Genomic DNA, 26607 nt, shown 5'->3' on the forward strand with positions numbered 1-26607 from the left:
GTATCATCTACATGATCACATTATTTTGTTGGCAGAGCACCGACTACAGATTTTGAGGGTTTGATCTGGAAGGCATGTTCTCCCTGAACAGCATGGGAATAGTGTGTATGTGCCTCAAACGCAGTGCATTTAAGTCTAAATTGTGTAGCTGATTACCCTTTTTTAAAAAAAATCAAAAATTATATGATTAGGAACTACAATCATTGGATTTGATGTGCATGTAATTTGTCACACTTCTATGTCCACCCACAGACAGTTGGATGAAGGACAGGCACCCGGGTGGGAGAGGCAGGAAGACACCATCTCACCTTCATAGGGCAAAGGTAAAAGAAAGCAAAATCTAAACTTTTGCTTTTTATCTTGGATGCCATTTTGAAAGTACTACGTATTTCCTACAAGTGACACATTTAACACATAAAATACTGTTGTGAGTACAATAATTTTTTACACTTTTAAGGTGTCATCCTGTGCATGTTTGGACACCTGGCTGGGGACGCTGGGGTTGTAGGCCTTTTCCCCATCTAAACATGCTTAAGACTGTGCTCTTAATCAAGACGGTTTTGCTGGATACAATGCAGGGCATACATTGCATGTCGCTCACTGCAATGGATGGAATGAAAGGTGTGCTTCGGCACATTTGGCTGTTTAGCAGACACAAAGAACAAGACCAAGCGACACATGCCCATGCAAGCTCGTGGCACCTATTCTCAAGCAGCTTTTTAATACCTGTTTCTTAAGCAAATCTACTGTTGCAGGCTTTTCTCCTCCACCTTTGTTGAGGTTCTTGGTGATGCTTGACACCCATTTCAGTAAGTCCCCAGCTTTTTCAATGTGTTCTTTCTTTTCCTCTTCCACTGACTTCTGATGAACAATGGGCATTATAAAATTATATATTTAACATTTCTATGGAATCAGATTATAATCACACAGAAACATAATCACATTGTCAAGAATTTTACTGCCAAAGATGCCAGATTTGGAGAAGCTTTATTTGTTTTTTAAATCCCAATTATTATTAGCATTCTTAAGCAGATTTTAAAAACTTATAAAATTTAAAAGCATTAACCAAAGTATTTTTTCACAATAGCTGCAAAAGTCAAAACACTAATTATGATACACATTAAAACATTCATATATATACATATATACACACACACAAATAGTTGATTGAATTCACATGAAAGAAACCTCTCAGCATAAGGAAATGCTAAGCAAGTGTTTATATGCAGAACTCTTTCAACTGCAGCATTTGCCTTAGCTCTGTACTCAGACCTGGACGTTATGATGTTGAAGAGGCTTCTAAATTTCACCAATGTAAAATACTCATTGGTTTTAAGGTCAATATAGTATTTTAACTTTTTAAATTTAATATATATGAAACACCAAAAAATAATTGCTATATTTTAACAGTTTCATAGCCAATTCTATTTAGGATTCCACCCCCACCAAAAAAAATATTATAAAGTACCATGAAACATAATACGTGGTAAAAATAGAAAAGATAATCATGTAGCAAAACTCAAAGGGTTTTTCACTGTGTGCATTCAATTCTTGTAACTTCAGGTGCAATCTTATGTATACTTACTATAGTTAGCAAGGCACTGTGAATGCAGTTGAATTTACTTCCATATAATAATACCTATAATTCTTACTATCAGAAAACTGTAGTGACAGACCCTACACAACATTAAACTTTACATTTGATCCTTTCATACATCTTTATTTATGACACTGCTTTATGAATCTTTGCAGGTTTACTTGCATACATTTTGTTAATCGAATACATGTACAAACTAACTGAATGTAAGCTCTCAAGTACCAAGCTGAGTTTACTGCTTTTGTTTGACTGAAATATGCCTGCTGTTTGCAGGATTGTATTGCATCATGTTCATAAGCCATGTTATTGTGAAATTTTTAAAAGATCAGCTGGAATGGAAAAAAAAAACACCTTGGCATCAAACACAAACATGCAAAATGTTACTATCGCAATGATCCTAGTTTTTCATTTTTAAAACAGTAAGTTGTTGATATCATTTATATGAAGCAGATGCACAATCCAGACAGAGATTGAAGGTTAAATTTTCCATCAAAATTGAATAGACGATGTGTTTGACCAGACTGTGTATAAGCCTGGAATTGTGGAGGTTTGAAGCAGCACTAAATCTAAAGTATGAAGAAAATAATATATAAATGAAGCCAAAAAAGCTTTGTTCTATTTATAAATCAGACTCATTTTTGCCAGAGAGCCCTATTCTATTGCCTTGTTAAGCCATAGGCCACCGTTCCTATAGCCTGCATAACTTGCATTACTGCAGTACATTCTAATAAATAACAGCTCAACCCTATACGTATCTATCCAGCAGTACATCCCCCTCAGTTCAATGGGGATTCCTGCCAGATTACAGGAGCCTGATCTCAAAACTGTTAAATCATTACTGTGAGGAAAAATAGAGTCTAGCAATTCCTGAAGAAATTGCTTCAGCTGCCTCTAACAATCTCAGCCCAGTGTGGCAGTCAAAAACAGCTCTTTCAAGAGCTTCTTTATATGTCAATTTCTTTTTTGTTTTAGGGCATGTAATACTTTTTATGTAAAATTTGTCATCTTTCATTTTCGTAGCAGTGACAGCATCGACAATACCACATTTAATAGCTTCTTCCATTGATAACCTAGAATGAGATTTTGGATCTATCAGCCCACCAGTCAAATGCTGATACTCCAGGCAGCGGCTACCCATTTCTTTGTCCAGGACATTTATACTCATTGCTTCAATGGCTGATATAATACTGTTTGATACAGGATGAATAATCCCAGTAAAGACTAGTTCACACTGCTGGACATGCTTAGCCAATGCCTCATCAATTAGCTCCCTCTGTAAAGCCTCTGCCACACTGTATCTCTTCCCAGTACAGGGATCAATTATACCTCCTGTACTGGCTTGTGCTTCTAGGCACCTCAGGGCTGTGACTCTGTCCACCAAGTTCTTACGGGAAGCTTTCAGAACAGGCATTCTTTCATTTGTCTCAGCCATCCAAATCCCAGCAATTGGACTGGTCAGATCTGTATGTGGCTTGGAATGACTCAACAAAATGTCACCAAGTTCATTGGCAGTAATCTCCCCTCCCTTGTATTTGCTGACCAACATTCTGTCAATTTTACCATCAGCTAAAGCCTCATCAATATTGAATTGTATTCCACTTTTAAGATCTGTCAGCAAAAGGAAAGAGTTCCCATGAGAATCAAAGCATGTGGATTCCTTCCACTGAAATTCATGTCCTGATAGCTCAAGATACATATTTTTGTCTATCAGGTTCTTTTTATAAGCCTCATATGATGTCATTTCTGCTCCATTTTTAATGTCAACTACAGATAATGTATGCACTTTTTCTGCAGATGGAGTGGTTATTTTTCTCTCCCCAACAGGAAGTAGGAAGCATTTGCTTTCTATATCAAACAAGCACAACTTCAGCAAATCATTATAATACATGACTTGCCTATTATTGGGATTCTGAAAGCATTTTTTATTACTGGAAGGTTCATGTAAAAAATTGAGAATAGTGTTATTAAGTAAGCCCATCTGTACAGCAACTTCTGGAGGAATACGGACACTTCTTATGGGGTCAATAACTCCCCCACTTGCAATCTGAACTTCAAGAATATTTTTACCTTTCTGCCTTTCCAAAACTCTGCTTTCCATTGCTTGATAAACAGAAAGCGTTTTCCCAGAAAAAATATATCCTAAAGCTGCTTTTTCTGCCTCAAGAAGCCTGGTTTTGTATTCATAATCTACAAGACCCTTGATGACTGAATCATCAACAGAGCATGTTTGACCTGTTGTGGGATCAATGATAAAACCAGTAGCAGCCTGAGCTTCTAATAGTGCTAGTGCTGATGTTTTGTCTAGTATTCTTTGCTTAGCTGCAGAAGAAAATGAGATCTTGTCTTTGCTAGCTTCAATGTACAGCCCAGCTATTGCAGTAGGCTTTGTTAAAAAAGCATCAAGATTTTTTTGAACTTCAGCAATAGCTTTCTTCCCTGAATGGAGCTGTTCAGCTGTGCTCATGTCTAGAAGTTTAACTTCAATCAACTGCCTGGCAGAAACATCATGCCGAAGACCTTGAAATTTGATATTATCATATTCAGCAGGAATCCTATCGACCTCCTTGGCTTCCCTTTCCTCTAAGACAGAACTCATCTTTGATATATCTTCACTCCTAAACCCTTCTGACGTTCCGTATCCCTCAAGCAGTCTTCCTTCTTTACCAAGTTTCTTGCCATTTTCTTGATCTAATGCAGTAACTTCAACATGTACACCATACTGCTGGTTGTTCACTATCTGTAAACAGGAATTTTTTGACACAATGAAGGATATTGTATTTAGAAAGTAGTATCACATTACTAATTTAGCCCATAACCAGGAAAACATACAGAATATGAACAGCAAAAACTAAGGATCAGCCAGCTTTATTAGCATTGACAATATGGAAGAAATATAAGCAAGAAAGTTCAGTTGAAACACAGCAAAGAGTAAAAAACAAAAACATATTTGAATTTTGTGGCTTAGACTACAATTAAAAGTTATAATTCCCTCTAATGGATAACTCAGGTTGTGAATGCCTACATGTGAATGTCTATCCATTGTATCATTCACATCCAAAATATATAGGCCAGCCTGCAACACAGGAGAAATACAGCAGGCCTTAAGGCAGAACAATATATTTTGCTTCCACCTGATGTTCTCTTGTGAACATATGCCTGAAGCACATGCATGGGGAAGATGTGCTTGTTTGCAGGCAGGGACGGAGGAGGGGAAGAATGTGTTAAGTCCCCCTACTGTCTACTGGTTTTCCCTTTGTGTATCCCTTTATATCTGCAAGAAATTTCTAGGTTAGCGCAGCATTTTGGATATATATGTTGGTAAAAAACTTCTGTAAAATGTCTGAGCATGTTTTTGATCTGTTTCACTGGATAAAATGAAAACAAGAAACATAACTGAAAAGCATTAAGAATGGTGAGGAACAGAAAGCAAGCCCCCTTGGAAATATCAAATTGCATGCTGTACCTCCAGTGGATGCAGATGCTTCCCTAATCCCATTTCATAAATGTCTTCACGACTGGAACTGAGGAATTTGGTGTCTCTCAGTTTATCTATTTCTGAAATTCTTGTGACAGGGCTGTTCTTATCAATTGTTAACTCAAACTGCGTGCTTGTCTGGGAAACATACTCAGAATAGGATTGTTGGTTCATCCCATTTTCCAGTGAGTTGGTTACTCCAGACAGCTGAAATGGTTTTTCTTGTGACAGTGAATCTGTAGCAACCACTTGCAATTTTGGCACAATCAACTGTTCAGATTTGCATCCTGGACCACTCATTTGTCTTCTTCTTAGTGAAGGAGAAGTACTTGTACAGAGATTGAGTTGCTCAAAATCTCTTGCAGAGGTGTCTCCCAGGTAACTAAACCCACTTCCCTTCCACCCAAGGTCTAACTGGATGTTCTTTTTGTTTATCTCATTCTGAAATGTACGCAGTTGATTGCAGTGCTCTCTTTTTTGCAGCTCTAATTGGTGCTTCAAGTTCTCTATAGTACGCTTCTGCATTTGCAATTCTTCTTCTAGTTTGCGGTATTTCTGCAAATATTCCATTTCAGCATGCTTCCCTTGTTGCAGCTGCTCACGACATTTCTGCAGTCGGTCCTGCAGGTCGTCGATTTGAATCTTATGCATTCTGATATTTTCTTGAGCCATATTCCTTTCTTGCTGTAGAGTGATGCATTCCATCCTTATGCCTGATATGTCATTTTCAGCAATGTTGTGTGATTCCAAAAGTTTTTCAAATTTCTTCCTAAACTCTTCTGCAGAATGTTTAAACTTAATTGACTCTTCCTGAAGCAACGCTACCTTTTTACGCGCTGTCTGTTCCTCTAAGGTCTTCTGGTGGAAATCATCTTGGAGCTTCTTCATCTTGCTGTTTAGCTCTTGAATATGGGCTTGCTGCTGTTGGATTTTCTGCTCACTCACCTTCATCTCCATAGTGAATGCATTCAGCTGAGTACTTAGGTTCCTTATCTCCATCTCAGCATTCATGTTAAAAGCATTCTCTCTGTCACATTTCTGCTTAAACTCATTGGCTACATCTTTTGTTTTTATTAACTCATCCTCTAGTGTCTTGATTTTATCCAGGTGGTCTTGTTCAATTATTATCTGTTTGTGCAGTTGCTCATTTGTGACACGCAGCTGTTCCTTGAAGCTATCGACCAGAACTTTTAATTCGTCATTTTTTCTGTCGATAATTTGTCTCTCGACGATTATTTTCTCTGATTCAGTCCGCACCTCAGTCATCATCATTTTGGTCTCACTATTCCACCTACTAAGCTCTTCAACCTTTTGTTTAAGCTTTTCTACCAAGTGATTGCTATCGGCTAAATCATCATTCAGTCTTTGAATCTTCAGCTGGTTTTCTTTTTCTTCTCTTGTCTTTTGAAGAAATTGTTCCTGCACTTTTCTAAATTGCTCCTGCAAGTTGCTTGCCTCCCCTTTACATGAAATAGTTCTCTGCTCAGCTACCAGTTTTTCTTGCTGAAGTGAAGTGATTTGTGACTTTAACTGCTGAATGGTAATTTCAGAGTGTGCATGTGTTCTAGCCAGCTCTTCCAGCTCTCTCTTGAGTTGTGCCTTTTCTTTCTGAAGTGCTCTCAACTCTTCTTGATACTTCATATTTATTTTTTTAAGCTCTATGGCTTCTTGCATTATCTCTTCAGCTTTGCCTGTGGCTTTTTGTAGCTGCTTGTCAAGTTCTTTCAGTTGCTCCAGATATCCTTTCTCCACCAGTTCCTTCTCATCCAGCTCTATTTTAAGGAGCCTGAGAGCATTATTGGCATCATCTAGTTTTTCTTTTAGTAAACGAGCCTTTTCTTCAGAGGATGCATTCTGCAACTCAAGTTCATTCAGCTCATATTTTAAATCTTTAATGATTTTTTCAGACTTTTTGTTTGCAACTGTTAGTTCATCTACCAGTTGCCGGAATTCCTCTATATTCTTTATTTCTTCCATTTCTCTATAAATGTCTGAACCTGCTGATAACAAATTTTCTCTTCCTATTGCAGTAATTTGCCTTCTAATTTCAGTTATTTCCTGTTCTCTGAACTTGTTTTTCACTCGACTACCTTGAAATTCATGTTCTTGTTCCATTTCCTTAATTAATTTCATAAGCTTTTCTTCTTCCGCAGTTTTCTTCTTCAGTTCTTCCATTAATGTTTTCTTTTGCTGCTCCAGATCGTGAAGATTTGTGTCCTTTTTCCTCAAATTATCTTCAAAAGTATTTCTAATAATCTTACTTTCCTCTAACTGAATTCTGAAAGCTCTGAGGTTGTCTTCAACAGCATTTCTTTGAGCCTCGGCTTTCAAAGCAAGCTGTTTTACATGTTCTAACTCCTGCTCTGCAGCTCGTTTCTCCTTAACAACATCCTCCAGTTCTATGCAATATCGTTTTGCCTCTTGTTCAGCCTTGATTTTCTGAAAAGAAATTTCTTCAGTTTTCTTCTGTTGTTTCTTCAGTTCTTTTTCTGCCTCTTCCTTTGCTTTGGAAAATTCTTCTTCCTGTTGGAACTTCTGCCTTCTCAACTCCTTCAGCATCTCTTCAAGTTCATTTATCCTTTCTATAAGTTTCCTATTCTCATTCACTACAACCTTTTGCTGTTGCTCCAGATCAGAATATTCATTACGTACTAGTGCCTCTTTATTCCTTAGGTTCTGAAAACAAAATCAAGATGCAAGAAACATTAACACTTATCCTTCTAATGTGTAATATTTGAATTATATTGCAATTTTAATGCATGACTGCAAATACTTACAAACTGTGTCTACAGCATGCCAGCTGCAAAGATCAAGTGATTCCCACCACCACTGACACTTTCAGAGAGCCACCATTAGTTAAAGAGAAAGCTGCATGAAGGAATCCACCAACCGAAGTCCTCAAGAAAGAATCCCTTTTCTTGCCCAGGACAAGAACAGTGTCAAGTTTTGAAGGTGCTGTCCAGAAGCTTGCTTGCATGTGTTCTTGCTTGAAAGCTATGGAGTAACTTCTCAGCAAAACATACCATGCAAGAAAAAAAACCACTGTAGGATTTTATGATTAGTTGAAAGGGAAAAGGAGAGTGTTTTAGCGCATATGACAAAACATGACACAATATCTGAAAAGGTCCTAATAAAATAAACATTGTTGTTAGTTATCCTTTACATTTGTTATTAGTAATCACTCATCCATGGAGCTCACTGCATGACTTTGAGCCAGTCACTGACATACAATAAATACTGTATATACTGTCATGGAATACCTCATGGATAGAGCATAATGTTTAAAGACAGACAAGAGACGGCACTGAAAATGGGAAAGCGGGGAGCCATGTTCTTCAGTGATATTTTTTACCCAAGCCCTTACAGAAGTTTAATTTAGACTCTTATTTGAACATGAGCAGAACATTAAAGAATGTCTTTTTCTAACACAAAATACTGGCACAACATTTTTACAACAGTCTTTCCAGTGTCAGCCCACTAACAGATGCTAATGCAAAGGCTTACTCCCTACTTATTTCCTAATGGACTGAATTTTTTCCTAAAATTAAATGGGATTTGATACTCCAGCAGACCTCTCAATTTACTCATGACTGCAGTAAAATTTGCTGGCATGTACCATAAGATCCTTTAAAGCTACAGTGCTAAGAAATGGTAAAAAGTTGTAGGATTTCACTTCTATTTATTAATTCTGATAATTAGTACTAATATTCAGCCATGAGTTTTCTCTGTTAGAAAGGTATCAAAATAACGGGTTAGAGTCATACTTAGAATAGATCTGCAATCAAAGTCTAGAACCAATGTACTGAGAAATAACTACATGAATGAATGGACAAATTAATCATTTACCAGTCTGTTTAATTCTTGCAACTCTGTCGAATCAGATTAAAATTCTGAATCCTAAAATCAATTCTGCCCCCAGAAAGGCACCTTTGCAAAATGGTAATTAGACATGATTTTTAAATGGTGCTAATTTTGATTTCTGCAATATTGTTCCATTTGCTCTGACTGCCTTTGATTTTGCATTTTGTAACTCCTTCCTTCCTTCCATCCATCCATCTATCTGTCCTTCCTTCCTTCCGTCCTGCATTCTCTCCCTCTTAAGTTCATTAAAATAAAGAATCTTTGAAGTGCCATGTACACCTTTATTGACATAAGTAGCCAAAAAGCTTCCATGGATCTGTGCCATTCTTGTGTCTACAATTCTGTGAACAACCCTGAATGCTTTGGCCAGATCACCAATACTCTGCTATAGCAAACTGTCATACCCTTTTTTCCAAGTTCCACATAAATTCCCTTTTCTTTATTCATATGCTAAATGTGAATCCAAATTATTATCCCTTGAAATTTTTTTTGTTTTGAGAATTGGTCAGTATTCCATTGCTATTATTTGAATATTGATCTTGAATGCCCATTGCAATTTATGTTGTTTTATATCATCCTAGAATTAAACTCATACAGTTTTGAACCATTTAATATAACCTAATTTCCTATGGTGTCTCTCTCAGAAACAGCAGAGAAACAAGTTGTGTTTCCTGTGCCTTCAAGCATTTACTAGCTTTGGATTTATACAGAGTTCTTCTGGTGGGGTTGCTGTACTAAAACTGCTGTTATCTACAGATGTGTTTTGTGATGTGTTAGTTTCAGCCTCTTCATCAGAAGGATGCTACATTAGCACAAGTTTTAATTGTTGCTTCATTGTCTCTTTAATTTCCCCATTGGTTTTTAGCTGCCTAAGGCTCTTTTTGCATCTGCAATAACAAATGATTCACTTCTTTCATGGTTCTCATTCCATGTTACTGGCACTTTGTGAGAGTATTTTTCTAGGCAATTATTTTTACTCAGGCTTCCAATGTGAGTCTTTTCTAAAAGGCAGGAATGTTGTTCATTTCAACTGATGCTCATGGGATAATCTCTTTGATAATTTTTCCTAACCACGAGCTAACTACAATTTCTTTACAGACTTCTTAAATGCCTTAGTTTTGAAGACTATAAAATTAGCAACTAATGCTAACGTGTTACTCCCCCACCAAATTTCCTCAGATAATGCCCCTGCACTGAATTTCCAGTTTCTTTTTAAGATGTGGAAAGTGAAAGGAACAGTTAAGGGATTGTTTAGGGCAGTGAATGGAAAGAAATCTCCCTGAAAAGTTTGACTGCAAGGTTAGACGCCACTGGCGTAGCCCCTCCCCAACTATTGTAATAAAGAATCATGAATGACAGAGGGCAGAGTTCAGATGAATACTCAAAGAAACAGTACAGTATGTTTCAATTCTCCAAATGTCTGAGTCAAATTGTCAAGTCAAAACAGCATAATTCTAACTCTGCTGACAGAACACCAAATTAGAAAGAAAAATGGGAAAGAAAACCAGACATACTTATAAGGAATTGAAGTAAACTGAAGATAAACTGACATAGTTAAATTAAATCTCCCCTGCAGCTTTTAAGTTTTGTGGTGTAGCTAAAATTCTAAGTCAGGTTTAATAGGCCTACAAAAAGGACTTCATTTTAATGTTTTTTCTGTCCCTGGGAGCATTTCACAAAGAAGCAATGCCCTACAATAAAATTTTAGCACATCATACCTGTAAAATAATAATACAATCCATAAAATGGGATAAAAGGTTTCATATTGGTATCATCAATGTACTCAAAAAATAAGTGACTCTAAAGTGGACATATATACATACATACAGAAGGAAAGTTTGTAAGGAATTTCAGACTTCTATCCATCTTCCTAAAAATATAGCTGCTAATTATTTGCTGGTCCCTTCAACACTGTCTGCTGCCTTACCTCTTCCTCCTCTAGCCTTTTCAGCGAGTCACCAGCAAACTTTATGTATTGTGTCATCAAGGTTACCAAAGCAGTATAGCGCGTTCTTAAATCCATGAACTGCAGTGAAACACAGATAATGTATCATGTTAAATAGAATGCCATAGAGATCTTTTTGAAGAAAAGAAAGGTAGTTACAGAACAATTTCTGATAGAAAAGGTATCTTTTTAACAAAGTTATTTAGAACTTAGACGTTAGGACCTTGCTCTCCTAATATACATGCCATGTAAGAATGCTTCACCAAAGCAAAGAGATCCTTAGATCTCTTTTTGGGGGGTACAAAGTATAGCTGCTCTCAGAAAAGAAAGATGAGAGGCCCCTTCATCATGGAATTAATTTCCTAACTATGCACACTGTAAGCCACTTATTTATAAAGTACCGTATACACTGAATACCAGCCCAGCTTTCTAAATGAAACAGGGCTAGCATTCAGTAGACTGCATTACCAGAGGGTGCTTAGGGTCTTGTTCAGAAGTGCAGCCTTGCAATAAATCCTTCCTCATATTCTGACAGTCATCCTAGACATTCCTTAGACCCCATGATTATGTTCAGTCTTGATTATATTCATTCTCTATATTACTGATGGGTGAACTTGCAACCTCTTAAGAAAAAAATGCCTCTAGGCAACCTAATTACAATAGCTGCTTGAGATAGCTTCTAAACTCTGGCCAATGCTGTTGTTTTATTTTTGCCTTTTGTTCACTGGAATCCAGATTTGTTTTAAGTAGTACATGTTGGCTGTGATCCAAAGACCAAATGAACAAGATCTCTTAGCTCTTTAGTATCCTCTCCTCTCAGTGAACCTTATACATTGCAGTGATTTGGAAAAAGGCTAGGGAATCTTCTGCAGGGGCAAAATCTGTAATTTTACAGATATCAATTAATCCTTATGAACACATTAATCTACCTTGTATCAGTAGTCCACCTAGTTTAGCATTGCCTATTCTGGTATCTTTGGGCAGTTCTTCAATTTATCACCCAGAATTTGCTCTTTTTATTGCAGGTTATTGGCAGGTGAAACTGAGATGAACTGAGTAAACCCACTGCAGGACATATAAAACTCTGTCGCATAAAACCATTGTTTGGCAACTAATGATCTCATTAGTTCTTCTTGGTGGTCTCTGTGCGATCACACGAATGGGCTTTGTCGCACAGCGCAAGGCCTGGACTGGAGAGAAAACTTCCAAAGCTCAGCGGAACAGAGTGGGCAGGAGCACCCACCCTGCCCATTCCGGAAGTCTGGATGGGGGGAGGGTATCCCACCCAGTCCCTCAGTTCCTTGTCGACCGCACAGGCAGTCACTCACGGATCGGAACTTCTCCCCCAGAGCCCTGTACCACAGTCACAATCAATGCCTCCAACTCGGATTGGGGCACACACTGTGCACAGGGTCATATCATACCCCTGTTCTATGGTCTGCCAGTTTCAAGAGTCAGTACTTGGTACTGGCAGTACAAAAGTTGATGGAAACCCTCCGGGTGTCCCATGAAACTTCTGCTTGTAGTCTCTCTGCCTGAACTGATGGAGGTGGTCTCAGTGCTTATGGGAAACCCACAGCTTATGGTTCTGGGGGATTTCACAGCTGGGGTCCTGAGGCTCTGGAATTCCTCACCCACTGGGATAAACATAGCCTCAATTCTGAATATTTGTAAGGGGCATTTAAAAACACGTCTGCTTTTCTTGATTTTTAACTGCTGTAATTTAATCAAACTGTGCTTTATTTTCCCTATTGTCGGAATATTTCTCTTTAACTGCCCTGAGTTATTTATTTAACTGGCACTGCTATTGTGTGTTTTGATTGACCTGGATTTTTAAAATGAAATATATAATTGCAAAATTTTATTATGTGAGTCACCTTGTAAGGAATTTGTCCATCATTAACAGGCAACATACTGATAATTCTATAAATAATAAGCACACTACCTCTTGGATAATGAAATCAGAGGAGCTCTGCATTCTTCGTCGTTTCACAGGAGATTTTTGCTGGGAATCAACCATGGCTCTATATGTCATTGTTTGTAACTCATAGTCCTGCAGGATATAAATGAAAATCAGGAAAGTTGTAAGCAATTTGTTCATGGATAAGTGTATTTCTGGTGCTTGAAATTCATTTCAGTATAAAATACTATTGACACTAGTGCAGTCAAACTTGAGTGTTGCAGAAAGCTAGGCGAGTACTGTTGAATTCATTACATAAGAGAGAAATCAGGGATGAGAAACTGGTAGCAATGAACACTTCCACAAGCAATTAAGGTGTATGGCATGATTACAGACCATATCCGCAACTCCTGCTGAGGCAAGCTAATACAATATAGCCTAAATGTGGGAACAGCTACAGAAGAAGTGCCAACAACGTCGCTTGAGCACCACCTGAGATGTATCTCAGAAGAGGCAGGAAACTGTTACTTCTGATGCTGACTTGGAGTTGCAACAGCAGCAAGAGAAATACAGAGTTCTTTACACTGAGCAATACTCACATTTATTTGCATGTGAATGGAGAATGAACATGAATAACTGTTGTTTTACCTTTACTGCCGCTGAATACTGCTCCGAATATTTCTGGCACTCATCTAGTTTGTTTTGTTTCATCTCTATTTCAGACACAAGCACCTGTGAAACAAATAGAAGATTCAATATGGAGCAGTTATCAACCTATGCAACATTTACTCCTGTCTTAAGGGCTGGTGTACAGTCTGTATGTAAAACACACGAGATTGAATTTTATGGAGTGAACTTCAGAAGTGAACAGAATGGCTGTTATAGCCTTTGTTCCTCTGTATAAAGTTTGTTTAGCTCCACAAGAAAAAACGGGCAAAGCAGGACATTGCCCATTTGATAAACATATGGATTAAACACACTGGATTAATTATACTGTAAGATACACTTCTGTTTCAGAGATATATTCAGTATGTTCTAAAAGAAATGTGAATGTTTAATTGAAATCACTTGTGCCTTAGTGATTCATTCCTGGAATAGAACCTGCGTCTTGTACCTTTTGTTGGTTTAGCTGCTTGGCCAGAGCTTTGCTATTTTGAGGAGGGTTCTCCTGAAACTTTTGCTGAGTTTCTTCCACTTGCTTAATCCAGTTATCCAATGCATTGTAAGTATCCCGGTAGTATTTTAGAGATTTATTGATCCCATCTAAGTCACGCAACCTGTTGAATGGAAAGCAATGAGGAAGAACAAATCAAAGTTAATGGTCCTCATGGGGACATGCCGCTGCTGGCTTTGCAGAGCACACACAAATGTTTCAAGCACTTTGTGTGCTTTACCTATTGTAGCCCTTTCAACAACTTGTGGGGTAATTGTTATTATTGTCCCCTATGGGGCAGATGGTGGGACTGAAGTCAAGACAGACTTGCTTGAGGCATCTGGTGGGTTGATAGAAAAGGCAGTATTTACATGTCTTGATGCAAGGGTCAAGCTCAGCAACTTTTCCACAGCAATTCATAAGCAGTATGCTGTCTCAGTGCATATGTATTTATATTCTTGCTGCTTAGGACCATGGTGGTTGAAACAACAAACAAACAAACAAACAGCAAGCATAATTTGGCTTGTGTTAAGCTCTTTCCTTGGGGTTCAAAACTACAAAACAAGACTCTCATTCAGACAGAAAGCCTAACATCCATGACAAAGTTTGTTTAAGTTCCTGCCCTATTGGGGTAGCTGACTATGGAGAAATATGCCTGTTCTCTAGATATACTTCCCTCCAAAAAAGGCATTTCTGGCTCCAGGAGGCTCCAGATAGTCTCAAATCTTTCCATAAAACATCACTGTTTGTTTGATAGACTAGATGTGGAGACCAAGGAAGGCTTCCTTTAGAATAAACCCCTAGCTTTCTGCATATACTAACTAAAGCCATGATCATGGGGTGGGGGAATGACTATTTTTCAGCTATAAAAACCATTAATAGGGCATTCCAATTACATGCATACACATATGTATATACATATGCATGATATAAATAGACTGGTACACAAGAAGATGAGTATTTTGTGTTTATCTATTTTTCAGCAGAAAGAAAAACTTCAATTTATAATAAAAGAGGATATTTTGTCTTTCTGTCTTGCAGCATCAAAACACCAAGACTGTGAAAGGTAGACACCTGAAACTTAGCATGTATACTAAGGCACTCTAGAGGTGCACACCTTAGTTATTTTTTGTTAAAATGCATTAATTAATATTAATTAAATTGTGCCTATGTACTTGAAACATACAGACTTTCCCAACAAATGCATAGCTTTCTAGTGGAATTATATGACTGCCGGGGCAACAAAGATGCGCCATGGCAGGGGCACTGCCAGTATCCACAGCTTTACTCAGAAAGGATAGACACAATGTATTCAAGTCTGTCAGCTGTGAAACTTTATTTGAAGGCTTTGCTTATCCTGACCAAGACTGTTACAACCTGTCAAACAATTAATCCATATGAAGTAGATTATATTGAAATGGGTAGATTTAAACAAACAGGAAAAAAACCCACACTATTTATACTTGGCCAGTTTTTTTGTTCTCAGTCACTGATAGGCAGCAGGAGGGTGAGCAGTTGCAGAGAACAGTCTGTTTACGGTTGCAAGCCGCAGTCCACACAAAATCTGTCACTTTTACAATAGGAGCTCCTGAATGTTGCTAATAAACTGCCAGCGAAGTCAATTAAGATGTCTAAGGGAGATGGCATGTGCTGCATGTTTATCATACATGCAAAGAGCAAAATTTTAATTGGCCATAAATAATGTTATGAAGTCAACAGGATAGCAGACTACTCACATAGTGTTGCCTTTGTAAAACCGGAGCTTTCAGAAGTCCTTTCCAACCCGCCTACATAGGATCTGTTACTTAAAGATGCCAGATATTGAATTTAGGGTGTCATAAACATGCAATTATTTGTAAGTCACAGCCTGGGGGTTACTATGGCTTCTTTCCATATTATTCTGGTAACATGCACATGAAGGAATCATATTATTGACTCTAACCACAATGTTCCTTCAGCAGGATGTCACAGAAGTGGTATCAGGATAAGAAGGAAGGAAGTGCTACTCATACTAATGACACTAAGTGTGAATTGCTTCTCTTCAGATTGAATGATCCAGTCACACTGTATATCAGGTTGCTTACTGGTAGTTAGCTTGTAAAAGACAAGATTTATATTTATTTTTAGCTACTATAAACTACTCTTGAAATTGTCATCTATAGTACAAATAAGCCTTCTGGAATGGAATTACTGTGGAAAATTACTTCACTCTGATCTTTCAGGCAGCAGAAACACATTTCAGTGTAAAATACTACTGACACAAGTGTAGTGAAACTATTACAGCAGGGAACTGGTGAGCCAAACAGGGACCTCCACCAGACTGTACGTGGTCTGTGGGACAGAGGCTCCCCCACCCTGTGCTTTGCTGATTTCTCCCTGTCCCATGGACTATGTCACTGTATTGCTTCTGAAGGAAAGGGGGCACTAACCTGTTCTCAATCTGAGAATGAACATTTTGCCACCTCTCAGTTAGCTGATCTGCTTTCTCTTTGTGCCAGTCCAAGTCAAGATCACGTTCCTTGTGAGTTTTAAACATTTGTTCACTAATTGCTTTTGCTTTCTGGAGTTCATCTTCAAGAGCATGGAATACTTCTCTTTTTTCATCAACTTCTGATCTCCATTGCTAGCAAATAAAATAAAAAATAATTCAATATAGGTCATAATGGTGTTTCTTCAATTCAGCACGTGCAACATGATGTAATACTAATGGGTAGACATAGGGCGTGGAGGCTAATATGACTGGCCAGAAAAGCCAACCCTTCAGTCAAATATTGTCAAATACTGGCTTTGAATTTACAGCATTATTATAAAGGGACACTTATACTACTTATAATCATGCCCAAGTTTCTCTCTCGAGTAGTTACTCTTCCCTGATCCTCTTCCTCCCAACCACTGGAGAAGTATAGCTGCAAAAGAGGTATTAATGAGAGGGAAAAGGGTGGTCAATAGCATTTTGTTCTTTTCCTGGGAGTACAACTTGGCTGTTTTCTCTTTCTTGGGGAGTCAAGGCAAGGAAAAGAATAAGTGACTGCTTTTGACTAAAAGGACAGATGATGGGATTATAAAATGGCAGAATTCAAATGCTTTCGATATGGTCAATGTAAAGTGCTGTTCAGCTTAGTAGTTACTTGCTTCTGCAAATTAACAAAATAATCAGCATTGAGTTGAATTAGCAATATCAACCAGTCAACTGACCGGCATACCAAACTTTAAAGTAATTACTTCATTACTCCCACCTACCTTCTGCTTCTAAAGGCCAAAAAGACAGAGTACAGAACAATCTATTTTACATTGTTGTATGGCTATGAAGTATAGCTTTTCTAAACACTGTAATCATACCTTTAATATACCCATCAGGTTCTCTATATTACTTTTCTCAGCAGTTAATGGATCTTCCTCACATAGTTTAGTCTCATACAGTTTTACCAATGATTCAGCCCCTTGAGTGTTTTTGAGGACCAAATTTACAGTTTTTAACCTGAAACAAAGGAATCACTTATTAATTCAATTCCAGACACTTTTTAATTTAAACTTCTTGCAATATAATTGTATAAATACTTCTATATTTACACTGCCACATCCTAATGATCAGCTTTACAAATGTTGCTAAGGCAATAAGTGATGTATTTATAATTCACTTCAACAATCTATATTCTTAAGAATTGAAGTTCTGCTTCTCCTTTACATACTAATTAACACTTATCTTCCTATAAAATCCTGCCACACATTATGATAATGAAGCATAATAGAATACAAAGAGACAAAGTCTTACATACTTTTCTATATAAATGGAAGACATGGAGTAAACCTGATTCATATTTTGAATCACAAGGTTAAGCTCTGACCGCAGAGTAGGGACTGAGGGTGACCCAGCGGCTTGATTAAAGAAATCATCACACTTGTCTGTGATTGTTTCCAAATCTTCTTTAAGTCGATCCAGCTCCTTTTTCAGCTTCTACAGAACAGAAGGTAACTGGTTATTTCAGCGGTAGCAAGGGATTCGCAAACTGTCCCAAAAGGAAAAATACAGAACAGAAGACTGGCTGATTGAACCAGAAGACAGGCGCGCATGCACACATGCATTTTCACCCTGTCAGTGCCACAGAAATGATTGCCAGTGATTATGTTGGCTTTAGGTACTGGACAGCAACAGAATATCCAGCCACCTATTTTTGCAAAGTTTGGGGCTTTCACAAATGTGCCAGAAAATGCAACAGTTTATACATATAGGCCAGAGATAAGGATTTCTTTCTCTGTTTTTCTTTTTTTGACTCAATGGCTAAATTGTTTCTGAGCAAGCATAATGGGCCCACAGCAGCAGTGGGTAGGGTCAGCCACAAAGTGCCCAGACCTTGTTCACATACATACACATTCACACATACACCACCCTTCCCTCACTGCAATCAAACTTTCAAAAAGCCTCTAATGGCACCAATAGAGCCTTTCTTAAAGCCTTGTTGCAGTGGAGGGGGTAACAATTTTGGGGTGCAGGAGTAGGGAGGGGAAGATGGGCCCTTCCTTCCCCAGCAGTGACCCACCCTCTGAAACTGTCCCATGCATGCTGCACTTAGGCCTTGAAAATTCTCTGCTGGCACCAACAAAAATATTTTTAATGCCTCCTTGCAGCACAGGAAGAAGGAGAGAGAATCTCCTATCTCTGAAATATTATAAGAAATATACCAATAGGGGAGGTGGAGGCTGGACCTTTCTGGAGTTGTTTCTGGCACAAAGACCAAGGGTTCCCTATATCTGCAGTAAGTAAAAGAAGCCCCAATCCCTCCCTTTCCCTGTGTCAAATGTGAGGCCCGGCGCTAATTTAATGTTCAGTGCTCAGAATTTTTTTAAAGAAGAAATCATGTCAGTGACTCCATACAAAACATGAAGTGAGTACTGTAACATTTTGCAATGATTCCATAAAATGAGATCCAAGATTCCTGCCTTAGATGGAACTATAGAAAAATAGTGTGGATAATATGTCACCTGAAGACTTTTTTGTTATCTGATTCATGATTAGAAAATGGTTAATGATTTTAATTTTATATTTTCAATATGCTTGCTATTGTCAGACACACTGGGGATACATTGATGTGAAAGGCAGGCAATACATATTTGAGTAAGTCAATAATGTGTTATACTTCTAAGGTTTATATTTTGTTCAGCTATTAAATCACGGCTATTTTAGCAAGTGTATTGTTCAGTCATTTAGGATATCAGCCTAGTCAAGAACAAACTCTGGTGGGAGCTTATAAATATTAGTAGTATGTTAAAAGGAACATCATAAAGCATAATATAAAAGGACAATAAAAGCAAAACCAATTCATTGTCATCACAGAATGCTAAAGTAGTCAGGAGTTCTGCTTATAAATCAAAAGCCTCCATAAATTAGAACTTTGCCAGACTTTGTCCTCAAGGAACCAGAGAAACCAGCCTGCCTGTGCTGGGAGCTCCTGAGAGGGAATCTGTAGATAGACTGCTCCAAATCAATAATCAGCCAGTTGCTCAACTGATTATTTTTCTTTAATTAAGGCATTAGCTTTACAAATATAACTGATTCATTATAATTTGTAGCAGTAACCTTGCAGCTAATTGTAATGGCTCCCTCTGAATGAATCCTTTATGAGCTTATAGCTCCTTCAAGAACTACATGTGCCACAGTGCGTAGCTCCATCTGTTGTGACTTTTACTCCAAACTAAGTATTGGGGACTGGATCCAGATCAGAAGCAGTATCCAGTGGGGCCACTCTTACACAATTAACTCAGCTAACATAATGCCAATCACATAAAAGGACGCAACAGGATTCCTTAGAAAACTCCCTTTGTCCACTTAAGGTTTTAATGTTCCACTGCTGATTGCTTATGTTGCTGCGGCAACAACTATGCAAGTGCAGTGGCTCCATCAAGTGTGAGTGCGGTCCAATGGGAGAGGAAAGATGCCCTGGTGCCTTTTTTCTTTCACTAATTGTCATGCACAGGATGTAGACAGACATCATGGCTGGAGAGGGAAGGATTAATCCTCCCTTGCCAGCATACTGCAGGTGCAATCTGCAATGTCCCTGCTCCACACACTTACTTTTGAGTTAAATAAAGCATCAGTAACAGAACAGAGCAACATACTAGACATTAAAGGAATGTGAATTGACCCTGACAATATGGTTTGGGACAATCCATTTTTATAAGAAAGCTCAGAAGACTTGCCTCTTGTTCAGAGATCCGAAACACACTTTCATGCAGGTCATCTCTCTCCAGTGGGGTCCGAATCTGCCTAATTAAACGATCTTCACAGTTCTCCAAACGAAGTCTGATGTTTCGAACTTCTGAGATGTATAAGTTGTAAATGGACTCCTCGTGTTCCTCTGTTGAAGGAAATACATGATTGCAGGTAAAGCTATCGCAAAACACAGTGCAAACCTTCTTTAAGAGTCCACTGTGACTTTACCTGAAAACTGAAGAAAGTGTGCAATAAATATTAATAGAAGGTAATTGTAAGGAGCCTTTGGAGTGTTAATAATGTGTGTGAATGGGGGTGGGGAGGGGACTAGAACTGAAAATGTCTTGCATTTTTGGTTCCCAAGCTTCTCCATTCCATCTGGAACTGTTTCTGTTTCTACCCCAAAGAAGAAAAGTAACATTTCCCAAACTGGGAGTAAGCTTGTGCATCTTCCAAACTGAAGAAATCTAGGTATACTAAGAAGCAAGACGCACACAAATCAATTTTTTGCTTCCTGTGTATCCAGATCATATCTGAAGCCTCTCTCAAACAATTCCATTCTTACTTTTCCAGTGAATTTAGGCATCCTAATGTAATATGCACATCACTTTAGTCATAGGTATTATCCTCCCATTTGTGCACAGACAATGATTAAGTGGATTGTCTATGGTTCTTCCAGAGAAGATTTCATAATAAGATGGTAGTAAAGCTATAGCACTGAGTCCCTTATCACGTATTCCAGATAGATGCAGTCAGCACAGTACCCAGACACTGACTTATAAATTGACTTTAATCTGCTTTTGAATTCTATGGCACTATCATCCTGAATGCATAATAAAATGCATCTATTTAGCTTTATAGAATAATTTGTGCATTTTATATTATATAGTATTATATGCTTTCAGAATGAAAATAGAATATATACAACAGTAAGAATGAACTTCAAAGGTATTTTTCTTTCAGGCTACTGCCAATCTTTTTTCAAAAGGATATGGGGCCATTCATGACATGCAGATATATATTTAAGACTCCTAGCTAAACAAATGCAAATATGAGACATAATATTCCTGGTAAATTATTTCAGCAACAGAAAACTATTTCTTCCACATTTAGTATAATACGGATGAAGTGCTTCTATTAGGCAAGCTGTCAAACTAACAGTTGTCTCTAAGCACTAAGAGCTAAGTGCTCCAAGACTCATTTTAGAATCCTAGTTAAAATCTGAGTGTTTACCAGTAAAATGCATTACATGTTCAGTGAGTATGCAGAGGTGCAAATAATTATTTAATCTACCTAGTCAGTGAAGGATTACATGGGATGCTTCTACCGTTTCCCCATGTGCCTGTGGCTTGATTGGAGTCCACCTGGAACAGAGCCACCAAGTGGGCTGGCTCCCATTCCGTGAAATTCCTTGCTTCTGGAGGTCAGGCAAACAACAACATTGTGTTGTTTATGGCATCAACTGAAAATATCTTTGATTCAAGAGGAACTTCTTGAGTGAACAGCCATGGTTTTATGGGTCTTCTGCTTTTAAAAGCTTTCAATGTTTTGTTTCATTCTTGACAGGTTTTAATATAAAGTTCTTATTCTTTTTATCTTTTATTGTTCACTGCTCTGGAAACTATTTAGATGTGATGCGGTATATAAATGTTGTAAATAAACGATTTTTCAATGTGACATTCTTACCTCTCTCTGCAGACTTAAGGAGCTCTTGGTAGTACTGTTTGCACACATTTACTTCCCTTTCTAGCTGTGCGATGTCAGCCATTGAAAAGATTTTTGATTCCTGGCTGTCCTCCAGAAAGTCATCAAAGCGGGATTGCAAATTGCTTAAAACCTGCTGATGTTCACCTGGCAAGAGTGTCTTTATCTAGGAAATATTAAAAAGCAGGGGTATAGTTGCAAAATCTCACCAGAAGTGTGCGCCATTTAACAAGCCACATTTTGTTGTGCACATTTCCTATAGCAGAATGTTAACATCCAAAAGTGTAGCATACATGGGGCTGTTAAAGCCATTGCCTGTGTGGGCAACACATCAGAAGAAGGCAGTGGAGGAATTTCATTTAAATAAGCAAAGAGAACCCCATCATGCTGACTCACTGGGATGTAATGTTATCGAGTATACAAATGAAATCTTTAAACACATACATCTTTACATAACATATATAACTGATCCAGGGAACTTTCATCAGACCTGACAGATGACCTGGCTCTTTACCAGCAGCTGTGTATCATCCACAAGTGAAGCACTGGTTATAGAAATTCCAGTCTGACGTTGGTACACACCTTCAGCAATTGTGTGTAAAAGATGGAATTGATCCCAGTCTTTGCCTATTATGTTATTAAAGTAGCATGCAGATGGTAGGTATACTTTGGTTAGGTGTTGGAATAGGCTCAGAACTTACCGAAGCCACATTACTAGCTCGAACTGTTTCGATTTCATTTGTCAAGTAGTGCCAGGAGACCACACTCTTTATGTTTATATGGGATTCATGCCAGAGAGCTAGGACATTCTGATATTGCTGTTCAATTCTGAAATGCAAAAAGCAGGAGAATGAAACATGACTCGAACTAAATTAATGGTAAGAAACAATCAAAAGAGAAATGCCCATTATAAATTTCCTGTATCAACACATTTCAAAGAATTGTTCATGATACGCAAAAAAAAAAAAATCAAAGTGGCCTTCAGAATTTCATGTGTGTTTTGTCAACACATACCTGTTTGCAGTGTCTATTGCTTCTTTGTTGGGCGGAGGAACTGTAAAACATACAGAGGGAACCATGGCCTCATTACCACTTGGACTAATCACTTTCCATTTTGCCCGATGGGAGTTGCTTGCTAGTACACATTCATCATCTTTGTAAATGGTTATCTAATTTTTAAAGGAAGACCAGGAAAACGGAATGAGACAAACATTCTCATTCTGTCCTTGCTTTGAAATTTTTGTAAATCTTGCTTATAAAAACATGACAACATTGAAAACAACCTAATCCCCAATCAGGAAGGCAAGATCTAGCTGGTTTTACCATTGAAGAGATTTCCAAGAACATGACATTGATGCAAGCTCAACTGCCTTTTCACACCCACAGCTGATTTAAAGAAGTCCAAGGCTCCTACCTCAATTTGTCTATAGTCACAGATGGCCTTAATTGGGATGGATGTCTTGAGTAGATTATCTGGATTCCTTGGCTTCAGCTGAACTATTGCCTTTGCTCTCCCCACAAGGCCTGCCACTGTGCTCTTGTAGTGAAGGAGCTGTTCTTTTTCTTCCTAGATGCCGATTTAAAAAAGAAATGGAACAATGTTAAAAGCTGCTATAAATGAAACATGTTCTTCAGCAAACGTTACTATTTTTCCTTTGCTGCACATAGAGTTTTGCATAGCATTCTTCAAATGATGCAGAACTAAGTCTATATAGTTATTTAGTAAACAGTGCCTTCTAATAATCATTGGGAAGTATCCAATCATACATGAGCACTAAGACAAATTGTATTGCACTCGTGTAAGAAGCTTCTAATACAATGCCAACACTGTTAGAGCCATGGATTTTCCGAGAAATCCTGTCATGCAAGCTAACACAGCTGGCATTGCACTAGATGTCTCTTATGCTAGTACAATCTAATTTATCAGCACTATAGTACAATTGTAAACTATCAATTGTTTATTATTATCTGGTAGATAATAACCTTGAAGACGGTATAATAAGGTTATCTGAGTAATACACTATGAAATAGTTTGGTCCAACCATATGGCTTCAGTTTTAAATAAGGGCTAGATGAGGCACAGCATAATTCCTGTACACTGCTAACCAAAGGCATTTAGTTGTATTGCTCAAAATTCATGTCCCTGAACCAAAGTTCTGGTCCTACAGGTGTTCTGTTTTCTTCAATGAAAGAGTGTGCTCTATCAACTCAAAGAGATATCCTACTGCATATATATGCCACTGCCTGGCTCAGAGAATAGAATGGGACCACTTCTGTATCTGTATGTTATTATCAGATACCCCAAGTCTTGTGGATTGTGGCCCCTGTGTATTCTGAAGACACTAAAAGTCACCCTATGGTCCAAACCTGTAATCTACCTCTTTTCTTTTGTTTGCTAAAAGTGAGCAGGAATAGACAGGTTCAGAATACTAACAAAATTTATCAAGTATTATGACTGATCTTAGGGTTCTACCAAAAAAGGATGAACTTCCAGGCAAAACATTTCATATTTTTCCTAGCTCTGATTAAATTATTAGCTCCCTTTTTAATCATTTTAAAGCTATGATCACAAAAATAATTATAAAATTGTCCTTTATAAAGGTTTTATATGAGCCAATCATTTAATTTAGATTTACCTTCTATCTTTTGTACATCACTAGGAAAAGTTGCAATTACTTCAATGAAACATGTATAGGTGATGAAATCTGATAAAAGTTTTGCATTCCTACCATAGACTCCTGGATGAGATCTTCCAGTTTATGAATACTGCTGGACCTATCACAACTGTATTTTCGATGTACAGCGTCTCTTAAATTCTTCAAATAATCTGTGGCCTCTTTGGCATCATGGAAAAACTAGAATGAAACAAATCTTTTCATTAAAAGACATTGTTACAAGCCTGAACCTTATGAGAAGTCAGTAGCACACTTTGAAATCTAGGCTACCAAAACCATACTGAGGTACATTTCCTTGCCAATGGCCTTATAGAGATGGATGAAGTTCTTTCACTGTGAAGTTCCTTAATTCCATTAAAAAGTAATTCCACTTCCACTTGGTCAAACAAAATGATGGAACAAAACAAAGGTGACTATCTTTTACACTGTGACATACTATTCTGATCAAAGGAATTGAAGATGAGGCATGTTGGAGCTGATCCTGAAGCGCTTTTTTGTTGTTTGTTTTGGAGAAGTAAATAAAAAGGCTAAAATAAAACTGTGCTGGTCACTTGTTCTTTTCACAAGAGCTTAACCCAAGTGGAAAAGGATACAGAGCTTTCCTAGAGCATTTAAACCATAAAAATACATGTGTGGAGGAAACAAGAGTTTGATCTCTTTTAGTTCACCTCATATATGGAAAAATATGAAGCTAAATTGGTCATAAGATTGGTATGACCAATAAGGGCGGCTTATTTTATACTGTACTGTTGTATTTTAATTTTATATTTCTATTTTAATTTATATTATAATTATTTTAACTTAATGATGTGAGCCGCCCCGAGGCTTCGGCGAATGGGGCGGCATAAAAATGTTTTAATAAATAAAATAAATAAAATAAATCTTCATCATCAATGCATTTTCTCTTGATTTATTTATTTATGGCATCAAAACAATGCAGGAGTCCTGCAATACACAACACTTCTGAATTATTTTATTTTCAGGCAAAAATCCATACTAACAACCCTTTTTCTTGCTCTTGAAATTGATAAGTTGGAAATCAGTAGGTACTCAACCATTTTATCCATTTCATACATACCTCAAAATATGCAGTGTTTTCTTTTAGATGCTGTTCCACACACTGGCAAAGCTGTAAAATCCAGCTCCACTGTGTTTGCATTGCAGCTCGATAGGCCTAAAGGATATAGACAGAGGAAAAGAATCATGTTTCCGTTTTTCTTTTTCTTTTTTTAAGGACTGTTTTGAGCAAATGAGCTCCTCCCCAAAATTTGATAATTTGAATGCCTTTGTGTCTAGTTGTAACGGTAGAAAAACCAGGGACATCCACAAGCCTCCAAAATGTTACCATTTGGATTTCTGTACAAAACTAATAAACTCATTTGAACTGAATAAGTCACTCATGAGATTAGACACTATTCAAAAATGGAACGCCCTGTATAATATTGATGGTATTTCTGCTCAATTAATACAGAATAGTTTTGGCCAGCATAGGCTGCTCTAAATACTGTAGATTCTCCCATTTAATGCCCAAACCATCCCCCACTGAAGTCAATGGGTGCCCTGTTTTCCGCTAGAAGATGAGCATCAATTAAATCTGCTTTTAAAAGAAGAATGTGGATGTATTCTAGAGACAGAGAATGCCTATCTATATTGTTACAGAAAGTATCAGTATGATTTATTCAGCACTGCTCTACAAAGAAGCCTTGCTGTAACAGCAGTGCCAACAGCAGTGTTGATTTACTCTTTAAAGCCATGGGAATATCATAAGAATGACCTACTGATACAAAAGTCGTAATGCTTCAGAACATAACCCCACCTTGTTATCTACTTTGAACTGAAAAGCCCCTGATCCAGCTGAGAAGTCTGACGACACCTCTGCTAGTGAGCATACACTTTAAAGTAAAACAGATTACCTACAATATACTGCTTGACTGCAGTCCAAAATAAACCTAATGTCTAAAAAATAGCTGAAGTTTATGAGTACTAGCACGGGTCTGAACTTGAGACCTTTAAAGGAAGCATTGTAATAAAACCTTTAGAAGTGGAAATGCCCTGGAAATTCCATGACACATATGACAGCCCTCTCCCA

The 26607-nt window shown here is 37.7% G+C and overlaps 1 protein-coding gene across 31 annotated transcripts in view; it reads right to left on the reverse strand.

Annotated features, from left to right (window-relative positions):
• DST (dystonin) overlaps positions 1 to 26607 on the reverse strand; it is a 370183-nt gene that overhangs the window by 143298 nt on the left and 200278 nt on the right. For 30 of the 31 annotated variants that reach the window (XM_044421565.1, XM_044421571.1, XM_044421551.1 and 27 more), the window contains 15 exons: positions 25597 to 25692; positions 24573 to 24698; positions 23258 to 23410; positions 22858 to 23012; positions 22545 to 22671; positions 21826 to 22009; positions 20127 to 20284; positions 17708 to 17886; positions 17271 to 17409; positions 16361 to 16554; positions 13893 to 14055; positions 13427 to 13510; positions 12824 to 12931; positions 10861 to 10959; positions 727 to 861 (listed from right to left, as the gene is read on the reverse strand). In XM_044421565.1, coding sequence (XP_044277500.1) covers positions 727 to 861; positions 10861 to 10959; positions 12824 to 12931; positions 13427 to 13510; positions 13893 to 14055; positions 16361 to 16554; positions 17271 to 17409; positions 17708 to 17886; positions 20127 to 20284; positions 21826 to 22009; positions 22545 to 22671; positions 22858 to 23012; positions 23258 to 23410; positions 24573 to 24698; positions 25597 to 25692 — 2100 coding nt within the window. Of the gene's footprint in view, positions 1 to 726; positions 862 to 970; positions 4335 to 5060; positions 7749 to 10860; positions 10960 to 12823; positions 12932 to 13426; positions 13511 to 13892; positions 14056 to 16360; positions 16555 to 17270; positions 17410 to 17707; positions 17887 to 20126; positions 20285 to 21825; positions 22010 to 22544; positions 22672 to 22857; positions 23013 to 23257; positions 23411 to 24572; positions 24699 to 25596; positions 25693 to 26607 lie in introns of those variants that run through there. The other variant, XM_044421576.1, reaches the window with a different exon arrangement.

The sequence above is a fragment of the Varanus komodoensis genome, unplaced genomic scaffold (assembly GCF_004798865.1).
Source record: "Varanus komodoensis strain SLA01 unplaced genomic scaffold, ASM479886v1 scaffold12, whole genome shotgun sequence".
NCBI classification, from domain to species: domain Eukaryota; kingdom Metazoa; phylum Chordata; class Lepidosauria; order Squamata; family Varanidae; genus Varanus; species Varanus komodoensis.